This window comes from Marmota monax, unplaced genomic scaffold (genome assembly GCF_021218885.2).
Source record: "Marmota monax isolate L192 unplaced genomic scaffold, Marmota_monax_Labrador192_F-V1.1 WCK01_AAM20220418_F8-fsc00090, whole genome shotgun sequence".
In the NCBI taxonomy this organism is placed as follows: domain Eukaryota; kingdom Metazoa; phylum Chordata; class Mammalia; order Rodentia; family Sciuridae; genus Marmota; species Marmota monax.
Genome location: NW_026695219.1, coordinates 5,835,693 through 5,863,396, shown reverse-complemented (window position 1 = coordinate 5,863,396; position 27,704 = coordinate 5,835,693). Strand labels below are relative to the sequence as shown.

General features: G+C 41.0%; 1 protein-coding gene across 1 annotated transcript; it reads right to left on the bottom strand.

Moving 5' to 3' along the window:
* Window positions 1-1,051: 1,051 nt before the first annotated feature.
* Window positions 1,052-25,940, bottom strand: Spmip3 (sperm microtubule inner protein 3). The gene is made up of 3 exons (XM_046432429.1): window positions 25,885-25,940; window positions 9,106-9,201; window positions 1,052-1,091 (listed from the first exon to the last, which is right to left on the bottom strand). The coding sequence occupies exons 1-3, from the start codon at window positions 25,938-25,940 to the stop codon at window positions 1,052-1,054; spliced, it is 192 nt and encodes a 63-aa protein (XP_046288385.1).
* Window positions 25,941-27,704: the final 1,764 nt, after the last annotated feature.

Here is a 27,704-nt window from a genome sequence, read left to right as displayed (position 1 = left end):
CGTGCGAGGCAAGCCCTCTACTGCAGCGAGCACTCTACCGCTGAGCCACAACCCAAGCCCCCTGGGTCTTTATCTTTCATGTTGCATTATTTTTTCAGATCGCTTAGTGATGGCTTGGCTGACAGTGTCAAGGACTAAGGCAGTGGAAAGCTATATGGAACTGTTCTTGGAAGAAGTTTATTAACTCTAGGCTTTACTCCAGGATGATTGAGTAGGAAGCGAATTAGTATGCTGGAGAATTCCCTAGTGGTCAGAATGTAAGATTCTTTTCTCTGAGATCATTTCTTTAAAGAAGACCCTCTGGCTTTTTGCCTGTGGAATTGATGCATACTTACCAAGCTTTCTTGCTGCCATAGGGATGTTAAACTTGTATACACAGACAGTCTTCTTTTCAAACCCTCCCTGCTTCTTACTGCAGACCTGTGCTTTTCCTGGATTTCTTCATCTAGAGCCCCTTCAGTTGTTTTCCTTCTTGGCTATATATTCCAGGTTCTCCCCCCACCTTCAACAATGATATTGAGCAGATGCAATTACTATATGTTTTCACCTAGTCCCACATATTACCATATAAGATGGTTTGTGTGCATCATCAATGACTGGTATTAGTCATATGACAAGTTGTCTTCTTTTTTTTTTTCTCTTTCTCTTTCTCTTCTCCCTCCCCCACTTTCTCCCTCTCCCTCCTCCCTCCCTTTTTTCCTTTTTCTGTGTTTCTAGGGGTCAAACCCAGAGCTTTACTCAAACTAGCCAGTGCTTTGAGCTATGTACCCTTAACCCATGACACATTTTCTTAAGGCTGGATCTTGATTCCCAGTTGGAGGCTGATCAACTTAATCTGAAAAGAATTTGTAACATGTAAATATTTTAGGATTAGAGCTGTTGTATACACACTTAAATTAAAAATAGTTCTACCATCAGTTTATTTCAAGAGTCTTCTAAGAATGTTGGAAGTTATTTTGTTCCAAGGCCAGGGTTATTTTAGTTTAAAAGTTATCTTTCGAAGCCACTGTTGTCTTCATAACAGTAGAACTCTGGCACTGAATTCAATGGTCTAGGATTCAGTGAAATGGTGGGTAATTTCTGGTCCCAACCTGGAATTTAAAACAAATTAATGATTTATTATAAGATTACTCCTTAATTTTAACACACTGTTATTTTAGCAATTGTGCATAATAACATAATAATTTATGGCATGTAAGGCAAAGGGCTGTATTTAAAATATGGAAAAAGGGACTTAGTTAGCCAGAAGTTATTTCTTTGGTCTCCAGTTAAGAAGCCTACTTTTATACCAAAATGTAAATAAAATGAATAAATCACACAAATTTGCATTTTGACAGCCTAATTCTAGACGCCCCCCCACCAAGCCTTTTAGTACTACATTATCTGGGAACCACTTTGTATCAAACTGCTGCTGTTAGCACAATGCTAAATTCTTTATACATATATCTCAGTTCTAGTAGGTAGATACTATTTTTATCCTTTTCGCAGGTGAGAAAAGTGAGGGTCAAAGAACCTAAGGGTCACACAGCTACTAAAAGCATTTATTTTAGTTTGAAAGAATGATCTTTAATTATTTGGTACCAGGGTTAGTAATTCAGGGACAACTTTCTTCTGAGAGATGCCTCCTCCTCCCAAGCTGTAAGTTCTGAGAACAGCCTGCTCTATATCCTCCAATGTGGCCTGCACATAGTCAGTGCTTAATAAGTGTTTCCTAAGTAAATAAATGATGTGTGTTGAGAAAGAATTTTAATGGAGGAAGATTTTTTAAAGCAATAAACATGACCTATCATGCATAGTCTATGTTTATTCTTTTCCTAAACAATTTGCCAAATTAGAAACCTCAGAGAAGGGAACATGAAATGCAAGAGATTGCTAATCTACACATGATTTCAGCCCTGAAAAATCTAATCACAGGGCTTGGGGTGTAGCTCAATGGTAGAAGACTTGTCTAGCATGTGCAAGACATGCAGATTGAACCCCATGACTGCAAAAATAAATAAATAAATAAATAAATAAATGTAAAAGGAATCTAATCACAAAGACTGGCCTAATGGTGAAGCTCAACAACCCGAGGATTAGATAAACAACTTAATCTTGCTTTCTCTTATTCTGTGAAAAGCCCTTCCTCAAAACTCCTGAAGGAGTTTGTGCCTTGATCTGAATATGTTTGATTCAGTCTCTGCTCTTTTCTCTACCAGTGCTCTGACTGTAATGTTCTTCTCTTAGGCCTCTTATGTACCAACCTTTTGCCTGCCTGTTGTTTATAAAACAGTTTCCATCTAAGTCTCTCTCAAATCCTTCTCAGTCTTTGTACCGATACAACCCATTACCAGTTACCTGAATCATTGGTTCCCAAACTTGGCTACACAATGGAATTATCTGGAGAGTTTTAAAAGCTATTAATGCCTAGGTCACCCCAGCCACCCCCTACTGGGAGATTCTGATTTCAGTAATAGTGGGTATAGTCTGGGCATCTGGATATTTTGAAAACTCTTCAAGTGATATAGCCAAGATTAAGAACCTCAACCAAATCACAACAATTGGCTCTCCATAACCAATCTTTGGCCTTCTCCATTCCCTTCCCTACCTCTCCTTTTCTTCTTCATGGTTAGGGTAATCTTTTCAAAATGAAAATTTAATCATTATCTCTATTCTTTTTAAAACTTTCAACTGTGTCCCATTCTGAGGCTAAAGGCTCCAAACTTGAATATGGCCAGTAAAGTCTTTCTTATTCTGCTGAGGATTGAACCTATGGCCTTGTATGTGCTAAGCACACACTCATCACTGAGCTATGTCCCCAGATCTCTTTATTTATTTTTTTTTAATTCTTCAAACATGTCATGTTCCATCCCAACACAGGGCCTTTGCACAAACTACTCTCTGTGAATGTGTTTCCCTTCTTGCTTAGTTAGCTTTTAGCTTATCCTTCAGCTCTTGGCTCATTTCCCCAGGGAAACCTCCTGTCTACTGTATGCCATTATAGCATCCCGTAAACTGCTTCCCAGCATTTATGGAGGGTAGAACCTATGGCTACTTCCATGCTAGTTCTACTAAATCTCCCTGAGTGTAGGAAACTTGTGTCTGTTTTCAGCTCACATTATATTGTGAAAATAGCACACCAACTGGCATTCACATAGGCTCTCAAATTATTTACTGAAGGAATAAGTATGAATAAATAAAAATGTGCCTAACATCAAATCTGTTACCCAGTCCAATCTAATGTCACCTCCACATCTCTGTAGAGTCCATTTATTCCTTTTCATCTTCTCTGCTGCTATGAGCCATCATAATATCTGGTCTAAACCACTAAATAGCTTTCTCAGTGGTCTGCATACCCTCCCTCTTGTCTCTTTCCATTGTCTTAACAGCAGCCAGAGTGATCTCTCCAAAATAGAAGGGGTGAGGGAAGAATGCATGCCTAGCACATGCAAGGCTTCATCCCCAGGACCACCCTCCCCCAAATTTAAATAATATGTCACTCTTCAAAATCTTTTGATGACTTTCCATGGCTCTTGAAATAAAATTCAATCACCTTATTATTCTAACCCCTAACTCACTACCCACCAAACTACAATGGCCTTCTTTCTGTTCCACAAATCTGCAAGACTTTTCCAGTTTTCAGAATTTTGCTTTTACTGCTCCCTTTGCCTGAAGTGTTCTTTATATGACTCATTCTTATTTTTCAGGGCTCAGCTAAAATTATGTCGCGTTTTCCCTGACAGCTCTATTTAAAGGAACTTCCTTCAACTGTGCTCATCACCCTGCTAATTTCCCTTATAGCTCTACCAAAACCTATAACTTTAAAAAAAAGTGTATCTGGCTGTGTCCTGTGTCCTCCAGCAGAATGCCAGCTCTCTGGAAGCAGGTGTCCTGTCTATTGTGGTCACTGTATCCCCAGGATAGCACAGCGTCTCGTTTATAATTGGTGCACAATAGTCACACTGTGTTTGCCAGCTTCTGAGGATATCTGTGACTCTCCCACACGACCTTAGTGGTGGCTGTATGTGACTAATAGGATAAATCGGAGGTGATAGGGTATGACTTTTGAGTCTAGGTTATAAAAGCCATTGCATTTTGCCACCTCAGTCTTGAATCACTCATTCTAAAGGAAGCTGACTTCCACGCCATCAGCACACTCAAGCAGCCCCATGGAGAGGCCCACGTGGAAAAGTACTGAGGCCTCCAGCCAACAGCCAGCTTGACAATGCTGTCACTAAACCACCTTGGGTTGGATCCTCCAGCCATCAAGCCTTCAGCTGAGACTGCTCACTGACATCTGATTGAAATCTCGAGAGCCTCAGCCACCATTGCCCACCTGAGCAGTTTTGGAATTCCCAACCCATGGAAATCCCTAAGACATTTTTAAAAAAATCATCATTCATGTTCTAACCTACAAAGTTTTGGAATGATTTGTTCCTCAGCAATAGACAACTAACATGCATTCAATCACTGACTCAATGAACAGAGTAGTGAATATTTCAATATAAATGACACTGGAATAAGTCAGTCCTCACTAAGTAGGGGATATCCAAAGCTGTTCTTCATCTTCTGTTGCCTAGCCTGCACTTTCTAGCACCATATTTTCAATTGTCTATAGACCCTAACTTGATCATATCTGCCTCAAACCACTATTTCTATCAGAGGTACCAACAATCTTGCAGAAACAAGGCTGTGGAGTGATCTTTAGTTCCTCTCTTGCACATTCTTTATTGGCACCATCTTTCCTCACTTCCAGTTCTCTGCCATATGAATCTTCACTCCATTTCCACTCAAACCTTCCCAGCTCAATTTACGAGCACTGTTTTTGGAGAGTGACATATCTAGATTTGACCTCAACTAACAAGTTACTTGGTCCTGGGGATGGAACTCAGGGGCACTTGACCACTGAGCCACATCCCCAGCCCTATTTTGTATTTTATTTGAAGACAGGGTCTCACTGAGTTGCTGAGCACCTTGCCAAGTTGCTGAGGCTGGCTTTGAACTCGTGATCCTCCTGCCTCAGCCTCCTGAGTTGCTGGGATTACAGGCGTGCACCACCATGCCCAACTTTTAGTAGGTGGTTAAGGTCTCTAATATACCTACTTCATGGAGACATTTACAACTAGTGGTAATGATGAGCATACATGAATGTCACTTAGCACAGTTCCAGGCATGAGATATTTTAAATCCTAACAACTATCTTAAAGGTAGACTTTGAGTCTCCATTTTATTGAGGAGCAAAAAGGTTCAGAGAAGTTGAGTATCTAGCCCAACACCACACAGCTAGAAGGTGCCAGGCCTATGGCACTATGATGCCTGAATCCTGTCCCCCACTTCACACCATCCCACGTGGCACCACTGCAACAGCTTCTGGCTGCTCTTCTTGCCTGTAGCACCTGCCTTCTCTACCCTGTCCTGAGCAGAGCTGGGTCACTCTGCTGACTATGACTCTGATTGTCCAAATTTGATTTTCCCTAGGCTTCCAGGGAAAAGTCTTCTCCCTTGCCCTAGTCAGGCCAACATCCTCCCCCAGTCCCAACAAATCTCACCACAGCATCCATTGTCCCTGGTGGCCCATCCCAACAGACTCATCACACAGCCCAACTCAGGCCCCATTCATGCATGCTGCATTCCTAGCTGAAATTGGCTGTAGTGAGGCTCCAGTGACCTCATCTTTGGACTCCTACTTCTTTAGTTGGTATTCGGTCATTCAAAAGGTTGAGGTCCTCTTCCCTATTGGACTGTAAGGTCCCTGTGGCTGAGATCATCTCCTGGATTTCTATGTATCTAGCAGAGGACAAGGTACCTAGTAGGTGGTAAATATTTAATTGCTCTGCTGAACATTGATTTGGTTTTGTAGATTTATAAAGAATTAGAAACTGTCTTCTGAAATAAGTGTGGGAGAATACCTTTTGTGTCTATCTAATGAGGTTTCCTCCTAGCAGAGGAATTATAACAAGGGTCCAGTTTTTGTTTTTTGGTTTTTGTTTTTGGTACCAAGCATTGAACCCAGGAGCACTTGACCACTGAGACACATCCCTAGCACCATTCTCTTTTTTTGTATTTTTATTTAGAGACAGGTTCTCACTGAGTTGCTTAGTGCCTCGCCTTTGCTGAGGCTGGCTTTGAACTTGCCATCCTCCTACCTCAGCCTCCAGAGCAGCTGGGATTACAGGTGTGCCCACAGTGCCCGGCAAGGGTCCAGTTTTCTCTTGTTTTGGAAACCCACCTGGATTCCCTCATGCAACAGATTTTTCACTTACACAGTCAGTCTGCAGGGCAGGAGTCCTACTGGCACATCCTGACAACCTCTCCTCTCCAGCTCCTCCTCACCTCCCAGGCTTCACACTTTCTTCAGCCCTAAGCTATACCCCTAGCCCCCCACTTTCCTTTACCACAACCTCCTCAAGGGGGCTCTGGCACCCCCACCCCAACCACTCTTCACTCCCTGCCTGCCCCTCCTTCTCTAAATGACCTTCATTTCAGCCTCCATCTTCCTTCTTGGTTCTCACTTCCCTCCCTTCTCAGACTCCAACCTTCTCCCGCTTCCAGAACCCAGCTTTGCCCTGCTTGTAACCTCTTGTCAATCGCTGGCCCTATCCCAGCTTCATCTATTGACACCTAGTCCCTGGCTCAATTCTCCCAAGACTGGCCTGTCTCTGCCTGGTTCCCACTCCTCCTGATGCTACTGTTGGCTGTTCCCTGGGGACCTGGGACCCAGCTGGGGCCATCTCTCTGCCCTTCCAGCTTATTCCAGCTCACTCTGGGAGGAGTGAGGGAAGGCTAAATCCTTTTACTCCCACCATTTCTCGTGTGACTCACTTTAAAGAAAATTGTTAAATAGTAACTCATGCAGGTGACACTCAGCTGTGACAGAAGCACTATAGCTTCACAGTTGGCCACATTTGGGAGGGAAATGCTCTGGGTCCTGAATCCTGCTGATCTCACCTCCTGGCTATGTGGTTTGGGGCTAGTTAATGAATGGTCCCTGCAACTTACTGTAAAATGGGGATGGTAACACCTCAGAGAGCTTGCCGTAGGACTAAATAGGTCCTTGTCACCATGTAAGAGCCCCCAAAATGTTGGGGTTTGTTCATTTACAAAGTCTTCCAATGAGGTAATTCATTCAACAAACAAAACCCCAAAGCACTAATGACTATGTAAATAATATTAAGCTGTCATCATTGTACACTCTCAGGATCCCTCTGCCCACCTGCTGAAACAGAGAAATACAGTGAGGGGAGTTGGGAATTTTTGAACATGCCTCCATATATGTCAAGTAATTGTCATAACATCATTTAAAATATAGAAAGAAAAAGAAGTTCCCTCAACAATGTGTTTAGGCCCACTCACAATTTGTGGTGGGACAGGGACTCAGGGCTCAGACTGGAGTCGACTTCCTAAGAAGGACACTTGCAGATTTTCATCCCTGAAGTCCCAGATGCAGGGAGCCAGGAAAGGAGGAACCCTCGGCACCCCTCTAACTTCTTTCTGCACCCAGACCCTCACATATCCCTGTCCCCAGCCGGGTCCTAAACTGGCTCCCTGAGTCAGCAAGCCCAGGGAATGTGCCGATCTGTGGCCCCGGCAGGGTTAACTCAGTGGTCAAGATCACTTGACCCGACTCACCCATGTCGTAAAATGGCAGCGAATAGCTTCTCTGGTAAGTGGTTTCCTTATACCATGAGTCGACAGGCTTCGAACGACTTTTAAAACGAATATATCGAATGAGCATTTGTTGGTCTAATTGAGGCTGATGCGGAGTTTTTCTCTCGGTTGGAATTGCCAAGTCTCTGAGTGGTCTAAATGTAAAGAGAAATAGTTGATGAGTACCCACTGGAAGAAAAGAGGTCCATTTTCTCATCAGCCACAGCCCACTCCCTGGAAGTGATGCTGGGCCTGCCAAAATTGCAAGAGATAGTGCAGGGCTTTCAGTTTCCCTTTAAGCATCCTTCCTTCTCCTCCTCCCCAAGGAAAGATCACATGTATGTTGAGTGCTTAATGTGTTATGGAATTTTATATCCATTATTTTATTTAGCAGATTAAGGCAGTTAATACTGAGAAGGAATGAAGATTGCCTAAGATCAAACAGTTCATAAGTTACTCAAATTGCTGCCTTTATAGTTTCCTGATTCCCTAAGCTGAGAGAGAGAGAGAGAGAGAGAATCAAAGTACCTTTGATTTTAGTTTTTTCTTTTTATGAAAACCAGACCTAGAAGGGTAGAAAACATTTAGGCCAAATTTGTAACTTTACTGAGAAAGAAACTGAATCTCAGTAAGTTTCAGTTATTTGGCCAATTGGAAAGCCTAAAGACATGGGATTTTAAATAATGATTTAATAAAATTCTTTGTTTATTGTTGATTGTAAAAACAACGTGTGGTCATTAGAAAAAACACTGAAAGCTGGATGTGGTGGCACATGCTTGTTTTCCCAGAGACTTAGGAGGCTGAGGCAGGAGGATCATGAGTTCAAAGCCAGCCTTAGCAATTTTGAGACCGTGTCTCAAAGTAAAAAATAAAAAGCGCTGGGGTGCAGTGCACTGATAAAGTGCCACAAGTAACCTCCCCACCACACACACAAAAATCAAAAAAATAAAAATAAAAGAAATAAAAAATTTGGAAAATAGAAAAAGATTAAAAAGTAAAATACAAAATACTATTGATCTTACCACTGATTTAAAAAGACATTATTGGGTCTAGAGAGTGTAGCTCAGTAATAGAGCTCATATTAGCATGAGTGAGGCCTTGGGTTTGATGATCCCCAGTGTAAAAAGAAAGAAAAGATCTCCCCACCCACTCCCAACAACAACAAAACCCCACTTTTAAAAAAAATATTTATTTATTTTAAAGTTGTAGGTGGACACAATATCTTTATTTTACATTTATGTGGTGCTGAGGATTGAACCCAGTGCCTCGTGCATGCTAGAGGAGCGCTCTACCACTGAATCACAATCCCAGCCCCAAAACCCATCTTTTTTGATAGTTGGTGTATTTCCTTTTAAATCTTTTCTACCATGAAGTAATACTTGTTATTATTGTTACCATTATTAAGAGATTATGTCACCCATAAAAATCATTTTAGCTTTGGTGACATTCTTGGAAATTAATACTTAGGATGTGTCTCACCTGGGTGTTTTCTTCACACTATCATCATAATGAACTCTTGCCAGTTGCCCATGGTAGTAGCCTCGGAGATCCTTTCCTCTGTGAACAATGAAGTTACTATGGAGAAGGAAAAGAGTTGATTTTTAAAAAGCAATTGTTACAATTACTTCTTTAAAAGAAGAACATTGGCAGTTATATGATAGAAATACATTTGGATTTGGTCCCCTGTTCCTGGCAACTAAAACCTGCAAAATTTCCTGACAGTGTCTGACATAACGAACTCCTTCCACCATACCTGAGTTCATGGCACCTGCAGGCCTCCCTTCCCCTCGCCACAACCTCCAGGAGCAGTTAAAAAAAAAAAAGTGCAATTTATTTTCAGGATTCATAAGGAAATACTTCAGATGTCAGGTATTAGGTTCAAAATATTAGGAAAAAAGAAAAGGATATATAAAATATGTAGAACAAATGTAGATAATTATAGAAATAAGGAAACGAGTAAGTGGGACTCATACTATTTTTTCTACTTTTGATAAATTTGTATATTTTCCTAAGTTAAAAAAATTAATAAAGGAGCTATAAATAGAGCAGCACTGTGACATCAAAGCATGAGGTGCTCATAAGCCTGGATGAGGGACTCTACCCCACCTGGGGGCACTGGTTGTGGAGGAAGTTTTGAAGCATAAACATGAGCCAATGGGGTGAGGGCTGGGGGGGAGTGTGAACATGAGATGATTTTGCCAACCAGAATATAGTGATGCTGCGGTTTGGATGTTAAATGTTCCCCAAAGGTCCATGGATTAAAGGCTTGGTCTCCAGGAGGTGAGGTCCCTAGATTATGGGAAGTGTGACCTCAAAAGGAATTGTGGAACCCCATTCTCCTTCCTTTCTCCTCTCTTTTGCTTCCTAGCCATGAGGTGAGCAGTTTGCTGCACTACACACTCCTTTTCCATTACCATCTGGTATGCCTACCAGAGGCCAAAAGCAACAGGTCTGCCCCATGTTAGACTGGACCCTCCAAAACAATGAGCTAAAATTTTTTCTTTATAAATTAGTTATCTCAATTGTTTTGTTATAGTAACAGAAAGCTGACTAATACAAGTGGTGTCAGGGAAGACTAGGCTAGAGGGTCATGGTGCTCAGGTTTATATTCTGAAATACATCTTATTTTATAATAAATTACATTTCCTTTTATTTTATAGTTACAATACTATATTGATATTTTAAAATTATGTGTAGGTGCATTATATTATTAATGGATTTTATTTCAAAAATATACCAGAGACATTGCAAAATATTTGTTATAAAAAGACAGTGTTGTCCAAATTATTTTTCCGATTGAAATTTCTTCAACCAGTGTGAAGAAAACTTCTTCACCAACTCTTTATTGTGCAGAGTTGAATTATAGAAGCAACATTCAAGACAGCATTTTCTTTTTTAAATTAAATAATTAATTTATTTTACAATAGAATTCATTTTGACATATTGTACACAAGTGGAGCACAATTTCTCATTCCTCTGGTTGTACATGGTGCAGAGTCACTCCAGTAGTATAAATATACATGTATATTGGATAATAATGCCTGTCTCAATTCTGTTGTCCGTCTCATCCCCACAATCCCGCCCCTCCCCTACTCCCCTCTACACAAATCAAAGTTCCTTCATTCTTCCCTATCCCCACCCCCCACCCCTCTATGGATCAGCATCCACTTATCAGAAAAAACATTCAGCTTTTGGTTTGGGGGGATTGGCTTATTTCACTTAGCATGATATTCTCTAGTTCCATTCATTTACCTGCACATGCCATAATTTCATTGTTCTTTGAGGCTGAGTAATATTCCATTGTGTGTATGTACCACATTTTCTTTATCCATTAATCTCTTGAAGGGCATCTAGGTTGATTCCATAGTTTAACTATTGTAAATTAAGCTACTGTAAACATTGATGTGGCTGTGCCATTGTAGTATGCTGATTTTAAGTCCTTTGGATATAAACCAAGGAGTGGGATAGTTGGGTCAAATGGTGGATCCATTCCAAGTTTTCTGAGTGGTTGCACCAATTTGCAGTCCCATCAACAATGTATGAATATACCTTTTCCCCTACATCCTTGACAGCACTTATTATTGCTTGTATTCTTGATAAATGCCATTATGATTAGAGTTAGATAAAATCTTAGAGTAGTTTTGATCTGCATTTCTGTAATTTCTAGAGATAATGAACATTTTTTCATGTTTGTTGATCAATTGTATTTCTTCTTCTGTGAGTGTCTGTTCAGTTTCTTAGCCCATTTGTTGATTGGGTTATTTGTTTAAGTTAAGTGTTAAGTTTTTTGAGTTCTTTATATATCCTGGAGATTAGTGCTCAAGACAGCATTTTCAATACTGAATAAACTTGTTTTCAAAGAAAGTAAGTATTGTGTCTGAAAGTTTGAGAATCACCTGATGTCAAGAGTTTTTTGTAATATTTTTAAAAAGATTAATGACACGATACAGAAAGATTTTCTCTGATGGCAGTGGTGCTAACAAATTGAGAATGCTTGGAAGTGAAGGCAATCTGGCTGTGACATCTATCATCCCATTGATTGCCAGGGTTGATTCACCTGATCTGGCTAGCTAAGTGGGTGTCCCCTTCCTCCCTCACCTCTCCATGTGTGCCCCTCTTGAAGCAGTGTACTCAAAGAGGAGGACCTTCCCAGAAGAGGACCGTTCTTCAGTCAAAGGCATTTGAGTAGCTGCATTCCCCTGCTAGAACTTCCAGACAAGCTCTCAGATTTGAAAACACTCTGAATAAAAGTAGAAAGACTATTAGGATATGATGAAATTCTGAACAATGTGGTGGAAATGTATATGAAGATGATGGATTAATAAATGTCAAGAGAGTGACGTTATGTGCCACTACACAAAAATGGTAACCGAGGAAGCGCATTTTTTTAATTACCTAAATTTAGCTATTCCACAATGTATGTGTACTTCACAACATAGTGTGGTACAAGATAAAAACACGCAGTGTTTTCTGTCAATTAAAAAAAGAGAGAATAAAAATTAAAAAAAAAAGAAATGTGGAAGGAGGGGGAGAGAGAGGACTGGTTGGGGATATTTTAGGGGGTGGGATTAAGGATAAAAGAGAAGTATCTGAGACAAGGAATTGGGAAGAACATTGCCATTTCCCCTGGAGGAGGAATGTAAGAAGGTGACTGTCAGTGGGAAAATGTCATTATAGAGTATGTGATGCCTGGATATGTGGGGTCTTTTTGAACGTTCTACAAATTCTGAGCACTCGGTAGATGCCATGAGAATTCATACAAAAGGCGAGTCAGTTGAAAGTAGCACATGGCTTGCATAAATTAAGCTCACTAAATATATATTGGATGATGCATGCAAGCTATGCCTTAGGTTCACTCAACATTTACTGAATGAAGATAAGGTACCCTGTGCTCTGCTAGGGTCTGCAAATACAAAGCTAAGAAGCAGTATTGGTTCTCAAAAATCTTCTTTACATGCTGAAATAGTGTCCCAAATGAAAGGCCAATGGGGCATCAAGGAGGAAGAGGTGTCTAGGGCTTGGACAGGCAAATAGGACTGGGAAGATACTCCAGGTGAGGGGAATTATAGAGGCCAAGAGTCAGACAGAGTTGGGTATAGAGTAGAGTGTGCAGGCGGGTGTGTTAGTCAGCTTTTCAATACTGTAACAAATACCTGAGATAAATTAACTTAAAAAGAAGAAAGGTTTATTTTGGCTCATAGTTTTGGAGGTTTCAGTCCATGATCCGGTGGTTCCATGGCTTTGGGATCTGAGGCAACATAGCACATCATGATGGAAACGTAGTGGGAGCAGGGCTGGGGATGTGGCTCAAGCAGTAGCGCGCTCGCCTGGCATGTGTACGGCCCGGGTTCCATCCTCAGCACCACATACAAACAAAGATGTTGTGTCCGCCAAAAAAAACTAACTAAATAAATAAATTCTCTCTCTCTCTCTCTCTCTCTCTCTCTCTCTCTCTCTTTAAAAAACAAACAAACAAACAAAACGTAGTGGGAGCAAAGCTGCTCACTTTGTGGTGGGTGGAAGGGAGGAGAAGAAAGAGGAGGGACCAGGGTACAAATATCTCCTTCAAGGACATTCCCTCAGTGACCTAACCTCCTCCCACTAGACCCCACCTCCTAAATGTTCCAACACCTCCCAGTATGTGCCACAGACTGAGGAACAAGTCATTAACTCTTGGGTCTTTGGGGAACACTGAAGATCCAAGCTATAGCAAGGGGCCAGAGGGGGCCTGTCAAGTTTGAAGGGCAAGTGCTGAGCAGGGCAGTTGTGTCTGTGTCTTTGTCTATGCAAACAGGACCTCAGGGAGTTCTGATTTTCAGAAAAACCACAGGCTGTCTGGGCCTGCCCAGTGGAAAGCCGGTGGTGGCAGTTGAGGCTCTGAGGGTTTTTCCTGAGAGGCTGTTTTGTTTGGCGTGTGTGGTTCTAAAAATAAAGTTAGTTTCTTTTGACAAGTGGCTCCTGATTGTGCCCAGCCAGACTGCGGCATTTGGTGGCCCGCACGGGGAACGACTGAGGGTAAGTGAAACTGCTCGCCCCTGAGGGCAGGGCGAGAGGATGGGTAGCCATTTTAAGATTCCTCTTTTATTTTGCTTCACTTTTGTTTTAAGTTGCCTGTCCCTGGAGATGAGTGAGACGGAAGAAAAACCGCTCACATCTGAGGAAAAACTATTTACGTCTGAGGAACAGATAGGGAGAAAGGACGGATGCACATGTCAGGAGGATAGAAAGGCTATAATGACTTTTTGTTGTTCCCTTTTTATTTCATTCTGTCTCGGTTTTGTTTGGCGTCATCTTGTTGGGTTGTATTATATAGAAATACGGGATCAGAAATTAGCAAAAAACAAACTGAAAGAGTGTTAAGTAAATTGTTAGAGGAAGGAGGCATCTCAGTAAAATCAAGAACAGTCAGGGCATAAAAATTGATACAATACAAAAATGTAGCCCATGGCTTTTTAAGGAGGAGTTGTTAAATATATCACAATGGAACCATCATAGTGAAGATTTAAAAAGAATAGAAAAGAAAAGCCCAGGGACTCTGCCAGTTGGCACATTGCCATTGTGGATGTTGGTATTTGGTTTGATTAGTCCAAAGCCTTCAGTTCAGACAATGGTAGAGGAAGGAGAAGACATAATGATTCAAGTAAAAGAGAAGGTCTCTCAAGTTAGTCAGACAGAGGAAAAGATTCAAGTAAAAGAGAAGGCCTCTCAAGCTAGTCAGACAGAGAAAGAAAGTGTAAAACAGAAAAGGCCATCAGGGGGAAAGTTACAACAGGAGACTGCTACTAACACCTTTCTATCACCAGAGGGTGTAAGTCTCCAACCAACAGCACCACCCCTACAGGAGACTGCTACTAACACCTTTCTATCACTAGAGGACGTAAGTGTCCAACTAACAAGGCCACCTCCATATGCTGGGAGGTCCCCAACCCCCGCAGTTGATAGTTGGGATCCTGAGACAAGATCTCAAATATTAACATGCCCTGTATTTGAGGCAGGAGGGCAGCAATTTTACCAAGTTTTAAATTTCAAAACAGTGAAGCAGCTAAAAGAGGCTGTAACAACCTATGGTCCTCAAGCACCCTTCACTGTAAGCATGGTCGAATCCATTAACAACTTGAACATGACGCCAGCAGATTGGGCTAATATGTGTAAAGCTGTGCTAAATGGAGGACAATACCTGTTATGGAAGGTTGCCAATGAGGAATTTTGCAAGGAGACGGCTAGGCGAAATGCAGCAGCTGGTTATCCTCAGAGAAATCTAGATATGTTGTTAGGAAAGGGACCTTATGAGGATCAGCAGCAACAAATTGCATATGATCCTGGTGTATATGCACAAATTGCTGTAGATGCAATTAAGGCATGGAAGACTTTACAAGGACATGGAGGTTTACAAGGTCAGTTATCTAAGGTAATACAAGGAGCTAATGAACCTTATTCTGAATTTGTAGATAGGCTTATTCAAACAGCTACCAGAGTTTTGGGGAATACAGAACAAGCAATGCCATTACTAAAACACCTGGCTTATGAGCAAGCGAATCGTTGGTGCAGAGATATCATTAGACCATGGAAACATGAAGATTTAAACACATATATTAAATTATGTAGAGACATTAATGAACAAGAGCAAGTCGTGGCAGCTGCAGTAAAACAGGCTTTAGATGCCAGAGACATTAATGAACAAGGGCAAATTGTGGCAGTTGCAGTAAAACAGGCTTTAGATGCCAGGCCAAGAACATGCTACAATTGTGAACAAACAGGACATTTTAAAAGGAATTGCCCCATAGGAGGAGGGTTTAACAAAGCTAGGTATCAAAGGAGTAGAATACCAGGTATTTGCCCACGATGCCGTAGAGGGAGACATTGGGCTAATGAATGCCGTTCTCAAACCACCATAGAGGGTACTCCATTATCAAAAAACGAACAAGGACCAGGTGTTTATCCACGATATCGTGGAGAAAGGCATCGGGCTCCATTGCCAAAAAATGGACAGGGGGGCCCAATGCTCCAGGGCCCCAAACCACAAATATACGGAGCACTGGAGGAACCCAGCAACCCCATCAGGGTAGTGCCCAGGACACATTGTCCATCAGATCCCTCATCAGACAAACCAGAGGGAGCGCAGGGTTGGACATCTGTGCCTCCGCCAGAGCAGTACTAACTCCAGAGATGGGAGTTCAAATCATTCCCACAGGGGTGAAAGGACCTCTTCCCAAAGGAACAGTAGGCTTATTATTGGGACGCAGCTCTTCTACTCTAAAAGGACATATGATAAGTCCTGGGGTAATTGATCCCGATTATGAAGGTGAAATAAAAATTATAGCCAGTTCTCCAAAGGGTATATCAGTAATTTCACCAGGAGATAGAATAGCACAGTTACTAATAATACCCAGCCTACATGATAAATTTTCCAGTCGTACTGTAGAAAGAGGTTCCAAGGGATTAGGCTCCACAGGTGTAGATTGGGCTATGCTTTCTTTAAATTTAGATTCTCGCCCCATGGTAAAACTAAATATTCAAGGACATGAATTTAATGGGCTACTGGATACAGGTGCAGACCTTAGCATCATCTCTCATCAAGAATGGCCAAAACATTGGCCATTACAACAAGCCACTCAAACGCTTAGAGGCCTAGGAGTGGCAACTAATCCCCATAGAAGTGCAATGGTATTAGATTGGAAGGATCCTGAAGGATGTGAAGGAACTATACAGCCATATGTATTGGATCATCTTCCCGTAAATTTATGGGGACGAGATGTCCTAGATCAATTAGGTTTGACATTAACAAATAACATCAACCAAAATGCACCCACTATTATGACTAGACAAGGTTTTAGGAAAGGAAAAAGATTAGAAAAACAAGAACAAGGTATAGCAGCACCAATACAAATAGATCAAGGAACAGACAGACATGGGTTGGATTTTCAGAAAGGGCCACTGAGACAATAAAAATTATTTGGAAATCAGAAAGACCAGTATGGGTTCCTCAGTGGCCCCTGACTAAAGAAAAGATACAAGCAGCCCATGACCTGGTCAAACAACAATTAGCGGAAGGACATATACAACCTTCTGTATCTCCCCATAATATTCCCATTTTTGTCATCAAAAAGAAATCTGGTAAATGGAGATTATTGCAAGATTTAAGAGCCATTAATAATGAGATGGTTATTATGGGACCTGCTCAATCAGGGATTCCTCAATTGTCTGCTTTGCCAAAAACCTGGTATGTTTTAGTTATAGATATTAAAGATTTTTTTTTTCAATTCCAATTCATCCTGAGGATAGTCCACGTTTTGCATTTACTATCCCTGCACTGAATCATGAAGGTCCTGATCAGAGATATGAATGGAAAGTACTCCCTCAAGGGATGGCTAACAGCCCAACTATGTGTCAAATTTATGTTAACAAAGTAATCCAGCCACTTAGAAATCAAAATCCTGAACTACAAATATTTCACTATATGGATGATGTATTATTAGCACACAAAGATAAAAACACATTGCTAGAATGTTATGCCACACTTACAAACTTATTAAAAAGTTATAATCTAGAGATAACAATAGATAAAGTACAATTAAATTTTCCAATTAATTATTTAGGAGTTCTATTATCCTCAACCATGGTCCGTCCACCAAAAATTCAAATACGAGTAGATCAACTCAAATCACTTAATGACTTTCAAAAGTTATTAGGAGACATAAATTGGATAAGGCCTTATTTAGGTATACCAACAGGAGAGTTGGGACCTTTATTTGATATCCTAAAAGGTCCATCAGATCCAAATTCACCCCGAATGTTAACGCCTGAAGCAAGAAAGGCATTAAAAATCATTGAAACATATATGGAAAATATGCATTTGGATAGAATTGATATAAGTTTGCCTTTATTATTTATTGTACTACCAACAAAAAATATTCCTACAGGAGTACTTTGGCAAGAAGGTCCATTATTATGGATACATTTATCTTATTCTCCTAACACTATTCTTACTAGGTATCCTGAGGCTGTAGGACAATTAATACTCAAAGGAATAAAAGCAGCAAAGGGAGTGTTTGGAATTTCTCCCAATAAAATTATTACTCCATATACTATGAATCAAATTGATGAGTTAGCTAATGAGTTAAATACTTGGGCAATAATCATGTGCAAATCTAATGTTTCATTTGATAACCACTTACCATCTAATCCTTTATTGTCTTTTTGGTCATTGCATCCTGTAATTTTTCCAAAAATGACAAGAAAAACACCTATCATGAATGCTCCAAATATATTCACTGATGGGTCAAATAATGGTACAGCAGCAGTAGTTACCCCTGATCAAACTTTTACATTTTTAGTACCCAAACAATCAGCTCAAAAGGTAGAGCTTAATGCAGTTTTACAAGCTTTTGTGATGTTTAAAGATTCTGTATTTAATTTATTTTCTGATAGTCAGTATGTAGTTAATGCTATAGTATCTCTTGAAGATGCTGGTAGGATTTCCCCTTCTTCTACTGTTTTCTCTTTGCTTTCCACTATACAAAGTCTAATCTGGGACAGAAAAGATCCATTCTTTATAGGACATATCAGGGCACATACAGGATTGCCTGGAGCCCTTAGTTTGGGCAATGATTTAGCAGATAAAACTACACATGACATACATATTTTCTCTACACTAGAAGAAGCTATAAATTTTCATAAAAAGTTCCATGTCAATGCTAATACTTTACAAAAGCGTTTTAAAATAACTAAGGAACAAGCTAGACAAATAATAAAACAATGTCAAAATTGTGTGACCTTTTTACCACAAGTTAATATTGGAGTCAATCCTAGAGGATTGATACCTAACCATATTTGGCAGATGGACGTCACACACTTGCCAGAATTTGGAAAATTAAAATATTTGCATGTTATAGTTGATACTTCTTCTGGATTTTTGATGGGCTCCCTTCATGCCAGAGAAAAAACTAAAGATGTTATAGCTCATTGCTTACAAAATTTTGCCACTGTGGGTGTTCCAAAACAGTTAAAAACAGATAATGCCCCTGGTTACACTTCTACCTCTTTTAAACAATTTTGCTCAACATTTGGCATTACTCATATAACAGGAATCCCATACAATCCACAGGGACAAGGCATAGTTGAAAGAGCACATCAAACTATTAAAATGTACTTATTAAAGCAAAAAGAAGGAATTGGGAAGGGGTATATATTCCCCAAAGATAAACTTAAAATAACGCTTTTTACTCTAAACTTTTAAAATTTGGATTCATCAGGACTTAGTGCTGCGGAAAGGCATATGTGTCCAAAAAATGTGCATAAGCCCAAGGTACTTTGGAAGGATATTCTAACAGGACAATGGAAAGGTCCTGACCCAGTAATTGTCTGGAGTCGAGGGTCTGTTTGTGTGTTTCCACAGGGAGAACAGCAGCCGATTTGGATTCCAGAGAGATTAACCAAGGTCCTGACCCAGTGATTGTCTGGAGTCGGGGGTCTGTTTATGTGTTTCCATAGGGAGAACAGCAGCCGATTTGGATTCCAGAAAGATTAACTAAAGCGATTTCTACAGACCCAAAAGAAGATGATTTGGCTCAAATCCATAACAACTGATATCCAAAACTCCAGTTTGGCTATTCTTCTGCAACAGAACCAGGATGCTTTTTTCAATATTTATTTTATTATTGCCCTTTGCCATATCATGAAGTTCTATTTTGTTTTTTGAGCTCATACAGACCTAGGTTAATGTTTTGCTGATCAGTTCTATTTTTTGACTATAGAGTTTTTAAACATTGCAATGGAGATTTCACCTGTAAAAAGTTATAAGGCCTTTACTATAATGTTATGTGTTGTATGTATTATATTATGTGTGCACACTTGTGTTTTGTGTTATATGTTTGAATGTACGTATGTCCATATATCATATATGATGAGCGCTCATGATAAAATGGATCCAAATATTTTTTTTCACGTGATTTATATGGTTTAATTTAAATTGGGTAAACAACTGTTGAGGATTGTTTTAATATGTAAACAAAAAAGAAGGTTAACAGATCTGTTTGTTTACTTTCACCTTTCCTTTTCATTATATTTAATAATTCTCTTAAAGATAATGTAAATTGTTAAGAAAATTGTTTTCTTTTAGTGCCTTCTGTAATGTTACATAATTTTTTCTTTAGCCATTATTGCCAGAATTCCTATCTTCATCCCAGTGCCGGTGAAGATAATGTAAATTGTTAAGAAAATTGTTTTCTTTTAGTGCCTTCTGTAATGTTACATAATTTTTTCTTTAGCCATTATTGCCAGAATTCCTATCTTCATCCCAGTGCTGGTGAAGTCAAAGATAAAACCAATCTACAGCTTCTACAATAGCCATCACTGAAATGCTTGCAGAACTTGCCTGGACACATTGTGAGCTCACCTGTATGCATTGTGAACTATCTGTTGGTGCAGCGATTGGCTCCTCTGCGGTGATGCTCATTGGGCTGTTTCCCTGCCCTTTCAGACCACGGAGCTGCTCATTGGGGGACTTTTTTGGCTCCGCCCACGTGACCCAGCCAATCGGCCTCAAGAGCAGGAGGATTGTGGGAGGTGAAAAGAAGCTTGTGTGGGACAGAGAGGCTTGTGGAAAGCCGGTGGTTGCAGTTGAGGCTCTGAGGGTTTTTCCTGAGAGGCTGTTTTGTTTGGCGTGTGTGGTTCTAAAAATAAAGTTAGTTTCTTTTGACAAGTGGCTCCTGATTGTGCCCAGCCAGACTGCGGCAGCTGGGATAATATGACTGAACCCTGAATAGTAAATAACGGCAAGGGATTAAGTCATACGAGGAAAGAGAAGTTGGCACACAAATAGGGAACAAATGGCATTTCTGAATGCATGGGAGTCGAGACAAAGCTTTCTTAAGTGCTCATCCAAGCAACACCTTGGAGTTTGTGAAGAATCTGCTGGGGTTCCAAAGGGGCACTGCGGTCTCTCACACTCTGCTTTTGCTGTAGGTTGTGTTTTGCCTGTGGGTTCTTTGCTGGCAGAACGTTATGTGCTACCACACAAAAAATGGTAACCAAATGCCAGCGAAATACGGGCTAATGAACTAAGTGCTGCTCCCTAGGAGCAGTGTATAAAGCTGTTGTGAGAATTGAGAAGCCTCCTCCAGCACCAAGTAACACTCCTGCGGTCCCTTGGGGGTGTCTCTTGGTAGGTCTCAGTTGGAGTGGAGAGAGTGGGAAAGTGCGTGTTATGAGGTGGCTATTGGAGGGAGGGCAGGCAGGGGGGAGAGGTAGAGAGATTTGAGAAATGAAAGGATGGCACACTTTGCCTCCACCTCTTTGGGTCAATTTTCCAAGATGCTCCATGTGACTTTCATCTCAAACACAATATCTACCAATTGATAAATGTAAATACCAGTATTTTGAAGGAAAACTTTTACCTCCTAAGGGGTAAAAGCGAGGGCAGAGGCTACATAGTACCCAGCCTCTCCTCTAGAGGTTAGATGTGAGGCAAAAACCGATGGGTGTTAAGTGAGTGCATGAACTAACTTTCCAGACTTGGCTTGGAGCCTTGCCCAGGGCTCTGCCCAGACCAATTTCTATTGACTCGGCTTTCAAGATTTTTGAATTAGCTGTAGAAAGCACTTTCCTTTGCCTAGGGTGGGAGCAGGCAGTCCAGCCACGTCCAATCCCATCGAGCATTATTTACAAGTCCCGACAGCTTGGCTCTTTAAGATGATGTGTTCAGTCTACAGAAGAGCAAACTTATTCCCTGGGAGGGTGACTGTAACTGGAGCAGGATCTGGGTTTAGTCTCAGACAAAATTCAATATGCACAGGCAAGGACAGAGGTGCTCATCCCTCCAGAGGCTGGACCACAGCGTGAGGTTGTCTGAGTCACTGTGACTCTGTAAAGAGAAGTCTTTGCACCTGGGCTGTGCCTCATGCTTTATAAAGCACTTTTACAGAGATGATCTCATGTTAATTCTCACAGTGACCTTGCAAGGTAAATATTATTAACTTTCTGTGTTTTAAGAGTAAAAAGAGGCTCAGGGAGGTTAAGTGAACTTTCTAAATATCACCCTAGTAAATGCCAAAGCCATGAATCAAACTCAGTTCCCTAAACCCCATGTCACACCCAGAGAGTCATCTGTGTGTGTGCATGATGAAAAGGATGTTCATCCTTTCATCCAAAAGAGTTCGTCACTATTTCTGTATGAACTTGGTGATTCTCCTACTTACGGATAGACAGCAAGTACATATGATGTAGCAAAAGGAAAGGAAAACCAATAAAGACATAGCAATGTCAGATGGGCTGTTATTCCAATTTAACAAAAAGTCCTTATGCAAACTCTAATGTGTCTCCAGTATGTTGGGTACCAGGGACACAGTGATGGTAGACATGTTCTGTTCACCCAAAGTTCCCCATCTGGTAATGAAAACCGCATTCAGGCAGCTAACTAAACATAAACAGTGTGGTAAGTACTATAACAAGCTGGGAAACTAAGGCTTAGAGGGAATAAGTAATTCAGCTAAGGCCAACCTAATACAGAAAACGGGATTAAAGGCAGGGATTGGGAGACCAGCAGTCTATCCTATTGCCTCCCAGGCTCTACTGGCTCCATACTATCTCTTCAAGGAATGAAGGAGCCTCAGATTTCTCATTATTAAAATAGGCAAATAACTATCATTTCCATTAAAGGTTACATGAGAGTAAATGAGATATTTGTACTTGGCGAGTAAAATATTCCATGTTAGGTATTGCTATCTTCCCATGCAGGATGAGCTGACCCAACAGCTGCCTCTGGATATTTTAGAGACTGAGAGACTGCTCCAATTGAAAAAAAAAAATTTTTTTGTGCTAGGTATTGAACCCAGGGCCTCAGCCCATGCTCTATGACTGAGCTACCCCCACAACCCAATAAATATTTTAAAAATCTATTTAAATATAACACAATTTTGCCATCTTTTATCTTATGTGCCACACTAAATGTAATGCACTTGAAATGATCTTTTCAGGAACATCCTGAACTCCAAAAACCAATGCCACAAACAGCCCTGCCCCTGAATGACAGCTCTCCAGCCCGAGGCTTGGATTTGATCCCAGTTAACAGTTGCATTTAATACTATTCTTTTAATGAGAATCATATGTGGTCCAAATTACTTGTGAGCCATTTAATATTTATTTTTATTAGGTGCCTCTACTGGTTTGCAATTCAGTTTCTCCTGGTATAGTCCCTGAGGTTAGGCATTTAAAGATGAGTTGGATGAATGCTATGCAGAAGAGCAGAAGGGCAGGCCCAGGTCCTGCCAGTCACAGGTGGCCAAACCACAAATAAAGGACAGAATAGTTTTCTCATTCATTCTTTTTAGTTTATTCAAGAACTGTACCCAGAGGGCCTACCATGTGTGGCTATCTGCTAAGCAGAGGTTATGATAGTGGATTTCAGACAAAGGTAAGCAAACCCCACACCAGCTAATCTGGAGATGTAGCAAATTGCAGTGAAGACAAGAAACAATGGTGGAGCCAAACCAGTGGGTATAAGGCCCATCACTGCCAAGTACTATGGGACCTTGGGACAATCACTTACTCACATGATGTTTCAATTTCCTCATCTGGAATTCACAGTTGTTGCAAAAAATTATATGAGATAATATGTACTCAGAATAATGTCTGGCACACAATAGGAGCTGTATGAGTATTATCCTTCCAGTGGTGAGAAAGGAAGGAAGTTGTGATAGCAGCAATAAAGAAAAAGGGTGTGAGGTAGGGGATAACAGAAGTGGAGAGATAGGCAGAGGAAGAAGGTCTCTCCTAGCCAGAGGGGCCAAGCAATGGCTGTCTGACCAGTTGGCAACACCACTGAGACATGCTGGGTGAAAGGGTTGGGGAAGGGAACAGTCCAGGCAGAAGGAAGATGCTATCTGAAGCCCCCAGGTATGAAAGAAGCATGGCCTCCTGGAGAAGATTGAAGAAGAGATAGGCAGGGGTATTTTCTGTAGGCCACAGCAATAAGTTTAGATTTTATGATAAATGCAGTGGGTTGAGCCATTTTATTCAAGGTAGGGCTGTGATCCAATTAACATTTTATGAAGCTCATTCTGGGGAACAGATTGTTGGAGGAGAAGAGTGGGAGTTGTCATAGATAAGTGGAGAGGCAGTGGTGTTCTGGCCCATGTCAAGGCAGTGAGCTGGAGTCAAACTGCTGAAATTTGGATCTGGAGTGTCTCCCAAAGGCCCATGTGTTTGAAGTTTTGGTATCCGGCTGTGTTGCCATGACAAACACCTGGAAAAAACCAACTTAGAGGAGAAAAGGTTTATTTTGGCTCATTGTTCCAGAGTTTCAGTCCATGGTCGACGGGCTGAAGGCAGAAACATCATGATGGAAGGGCATGGCAGAGCAAAGCTTTTCACCTCATGGTAGCCATGAAGCAGGGAGAGGGTGGGAAGAAGCCAGGGAAGAGAAGTACCCTTCCAGGGCATGTCCCAGTGACCTACTTTCTCCAATTGAAGTCCCACTCCTAAAGGTTCCACCACCTCTCACTGTCAATGAATCCATCAATGGGTTAATCTTCGGATGAGGCCAAAGTCTCATAATCCACTCACTTCCTTAAAATCCCCACCTCTGAACATGGCTATGTTCAATACAGAAGCCTTCAGGAGACATTTCATATCCAAACCATAAAACCAGCTCATAGTGCTATTGGAAGATGGTAGAACTTTTAGGAGGTGGGGCCTCAGTGGAGCAAGTTAATTCATAGGGATTGTGCCATTGAAGGGCCCTCTCTCTTCTTCCTGGCCACCATGAGGTGAGTAGCTTTCTCTGCCTTATGCTCCAGCCATGGTGTATGGTGCTGCCACAGGCCCAAAGCACAGGGCCAACCAACCTGGATTGAAACCTCTAAGACTGTGAACTAAAATAAATCTTTCCTCTTTATAAGTTGTATATCTCAGTTATTCTGTCACAGGGATACAAGGCATTCTGGTGAGAGATCTGTTCTAGACATAGAATTGATGTATCTTGCTGAGGGATTGGACCTATGGTTTTTGACAAGGCATAAGGTAGGCATAGAAGTGCCCCCCAGGAAGCACTGCAGGAGAAAGGCGGGGCACCAGCTCCACCAGGTACAAGAAGAGATGGAGCTTTTGGATCATGCCTCCCCTCTTATGGCTCTGATAATAAGCACAAGTGAGCTGAACACAGTCCAGTGGGCCACAGGGCTTGCTGCACTCTGTTCCCCCAAACCTCCAGGCTCCCCTGGGGGCTGGCTCAGGCCAGACCCAGTGACTGATTTGGCTCCGTGAAGCACCAAGCATTAGAAACCAACAAAGATTTGTTTCCATTTTCTCCAGGAGACAAGACCACAGCTAAATGGGCCCCATAGAGACAAAACAGTCTTATATACCCACAAAAAGACCAAGGACTTGTGGGGAGGGAGGAATCAGGAAATACTAGAACCAGTCCCTGTTTCTCTCTACCCTGTTTCCTCCTCAGGTAGATTTCAGGGACCTGTGCTTTTTCTGAAAAGAGGATTCTTAAGAGAATTCCACTCACCCCTCCTTTGGTAATTTATGAGTTCAAAGGATTTCTCTGTTGACCAAACATTGTTAAAATAATTAAACACTAAAGTAAACATAAAGGTTGCTCAAATCCATGAAGCCATTGAGGCTGGCCCGAAAGTCTCACTATGCTGCTCCCCCAGAGTTCTGAATTACAAATCTCAGTAGAAGGTGAAAGACAGTGGGGTTAGGATTTACAGATTGTTATCCAATACCTCTCAGCAAGATGAATTCGGCACAATAAAACATGTATAGGGCTTTTTATTTCTGTGCTATAGATGATCTTGGAGAAGGAGTGAAATTCCTTCTTGGTTTCCATCTGTGCAGTCAGCTCCCATATTGCAGAAGCACAGGGGTGGTTCGATTTACCCCAAGCAGAGTAAAAGGCCCTCATCCAAAATTTGGGTCGTTCCAACATTTTAAAAGCCCTTCCCCAGAGAAAAACCCAAATCCTCCTGATCTCTTGGAAATTTGGAGCTACCTATTAATTGGATTCTGCAGATTGTATGGGATTTCTTTTTAAAAAAAAATTTTTTTTTACAACTTTCCCTAAATCCAAAGAAGATTCCTCTGGCAGCAGTTGTTTCTCAATAAGGGAGCAGCAGGATGACAGCTTCTAATAGCTTTTTATTTTTTGTGGTACTGGGGATTGAACCCAGGACCTCACACATGTTAGGCAAAAGCACTAGGTGCCTGCCTGCCTTGCCTCAGCTCTGGAAGGCTGTGCATCTGTAAGATCATTACCTGGGTGGAATACCTGGGCGACGGTCAACAAATTCACGTAGTCGTATGGCAGTCATGATGGATGGGAATCTGAAAAAAAAAATACAGAATGAAATTTAATATTGTCAGTTTATACACATTTCCAGGTATAAGCTATTACTAGTGTTTGGATCTGGAATGTTCCCCAAAGACCAATATGTTGAAGGGTTGCCAGCCTTTGGTGCTTTGGGGAGGCAGTGGAACCTTTAGGACGTAGGTCCTAATGGAAGGAAGTTAGGTCATTGGATGGATGCCCTTGTAGGCGTTATTGGAAACCTGCCCCTTCCTCTTTCTCTCTTTGTTTCCTGGCTGCAGTGAAGTAAATAGGCCTTTACTATGCACTCCTGCCATGATGAACTATGCCATCACAGGCCCAAAGCAACAGAGTCAAGTGGCCATGGACTGAAGCTTCTCAAACCGTGAGCCAAAATAAACCTTATCCCTTATTAACTGATTATCTCAGGTATTTTGTTACAGTGATGGAAAGCTGACTAACACAGCTATCTAGCATCACAGAGTCCATCTGGAAAGAAAAACTGTAAAACATTGACATAGTAGAAGGTTTATCCATATCCTTTTTTAGGGAAGAAAACAAAAGAAGACTAGTAAAGAAGCAAAAAGAAGTGGAAAGTATAAGTGAAAAAGTACAGGTATGCTTTTCTTTAAAAACAAAAACAAAAAACCTGTTCTCGAATGTTAGTTGGGCACAGTCTCCTTTCTCACTTCTTAGTGGGCCTTCCTGCTGCACAAGCTTACAAATAAGCACTACATTTCCCAGAGTCTCTACAATTAAAATTCTGATTGTGAAGTTTTGTCCTTCAATCAGATGTGTTTGCACGGACTTGGAAAAAGAAAACAAGGCAGAGAAAATATCTTGCTGCTTTGACCCATTGGCAAGAAAGGCAATAGTGGTTGGCATTGTAGCTCAGTGGTAAAGTGCTTTCCTAAGCACATGTGAGGCACTGGTTTTGATCCTCAGCACCACATAAAAATAAATAAATAAAATAAAGGTATTTTATCCATCTACAACTAAAAAATAAGTTAAAAAAATAAAGGCTATAAAGATATGATGGTTTTCTGCAGCAGAAATCCAGTGTCTAATCTCTAGCTTTGGGGATGTTGAGATTCAGTTGCTACAAAGACAGTGACTGAACTGCATTCTACTGTTCAAACACCAGCTTCATGGGTGTGCAGAGGGAGCTGTAGTGGTATGGTAGTGGCATTGGGAGTGGATTCTTGAACTTGATTGTTCTATAAGCAGCTTTCTGATTTTTGTGGAATTGTTCTAGAAGATTCTTGGAGGCCCTACCCATGTTTTAGTCAAAAATTGATTTTGCAAACTCTTCATTCTCTATTTTAAGCTCCATTCTATTTCCCATACCGATCTCAGACTTAAACATGTATTGTTTCTTGTCTAAAATTTCATATTACATCTGATTATTTACCAGAGAATAATTTACCACGAGCACACAACTGTAATTAAATACACACACACACACACAAATCTATAATAGGAAGGGAAACTGGGGAGGAGGACAAAGATATGAGAAAGCCATGCTCTTTATAGAGTATCTTCTGTGCCTTATTTTGCACTATATGTATATGTTACATTTTCTATATATGAAGACAGCTGGGCCTCTGATTTACATAAACATGGCAACCCGCACAGCATAAGAACATTGGACTGAGACTCTTGTGGCTGGTCATTTCCTGGCTATGCATATTGATTACAGAACTTCTCCAAGGATTAAATGAGGCAATAATGTATGTGAGTGTTCTGTAAACTTAAAAGCACCTTTAAG

Coding starts and splice junctions, on each gene's coding strand:
- Spmip3 (XM_046432429.1), bottom strand. CDS start 25,940: ATGACTGCCATACGACTACGTGAATTTGTTGACCGTCGCCCAGGTATT. Junction 9,202..25,884: donor CGCCCAGGTATTCCACCCAG/GTAATGATCTTA, acceptor CCTTCTCCATAG/TAACTTCATTGTTCACAGAG. Junction 1,092..9,105: donor AGTGTGAAGAAAACACCCAG/GTGAGACACATC, acceptor TTTAAATTCCAG/GTTGGGACCAGAAATTACCC.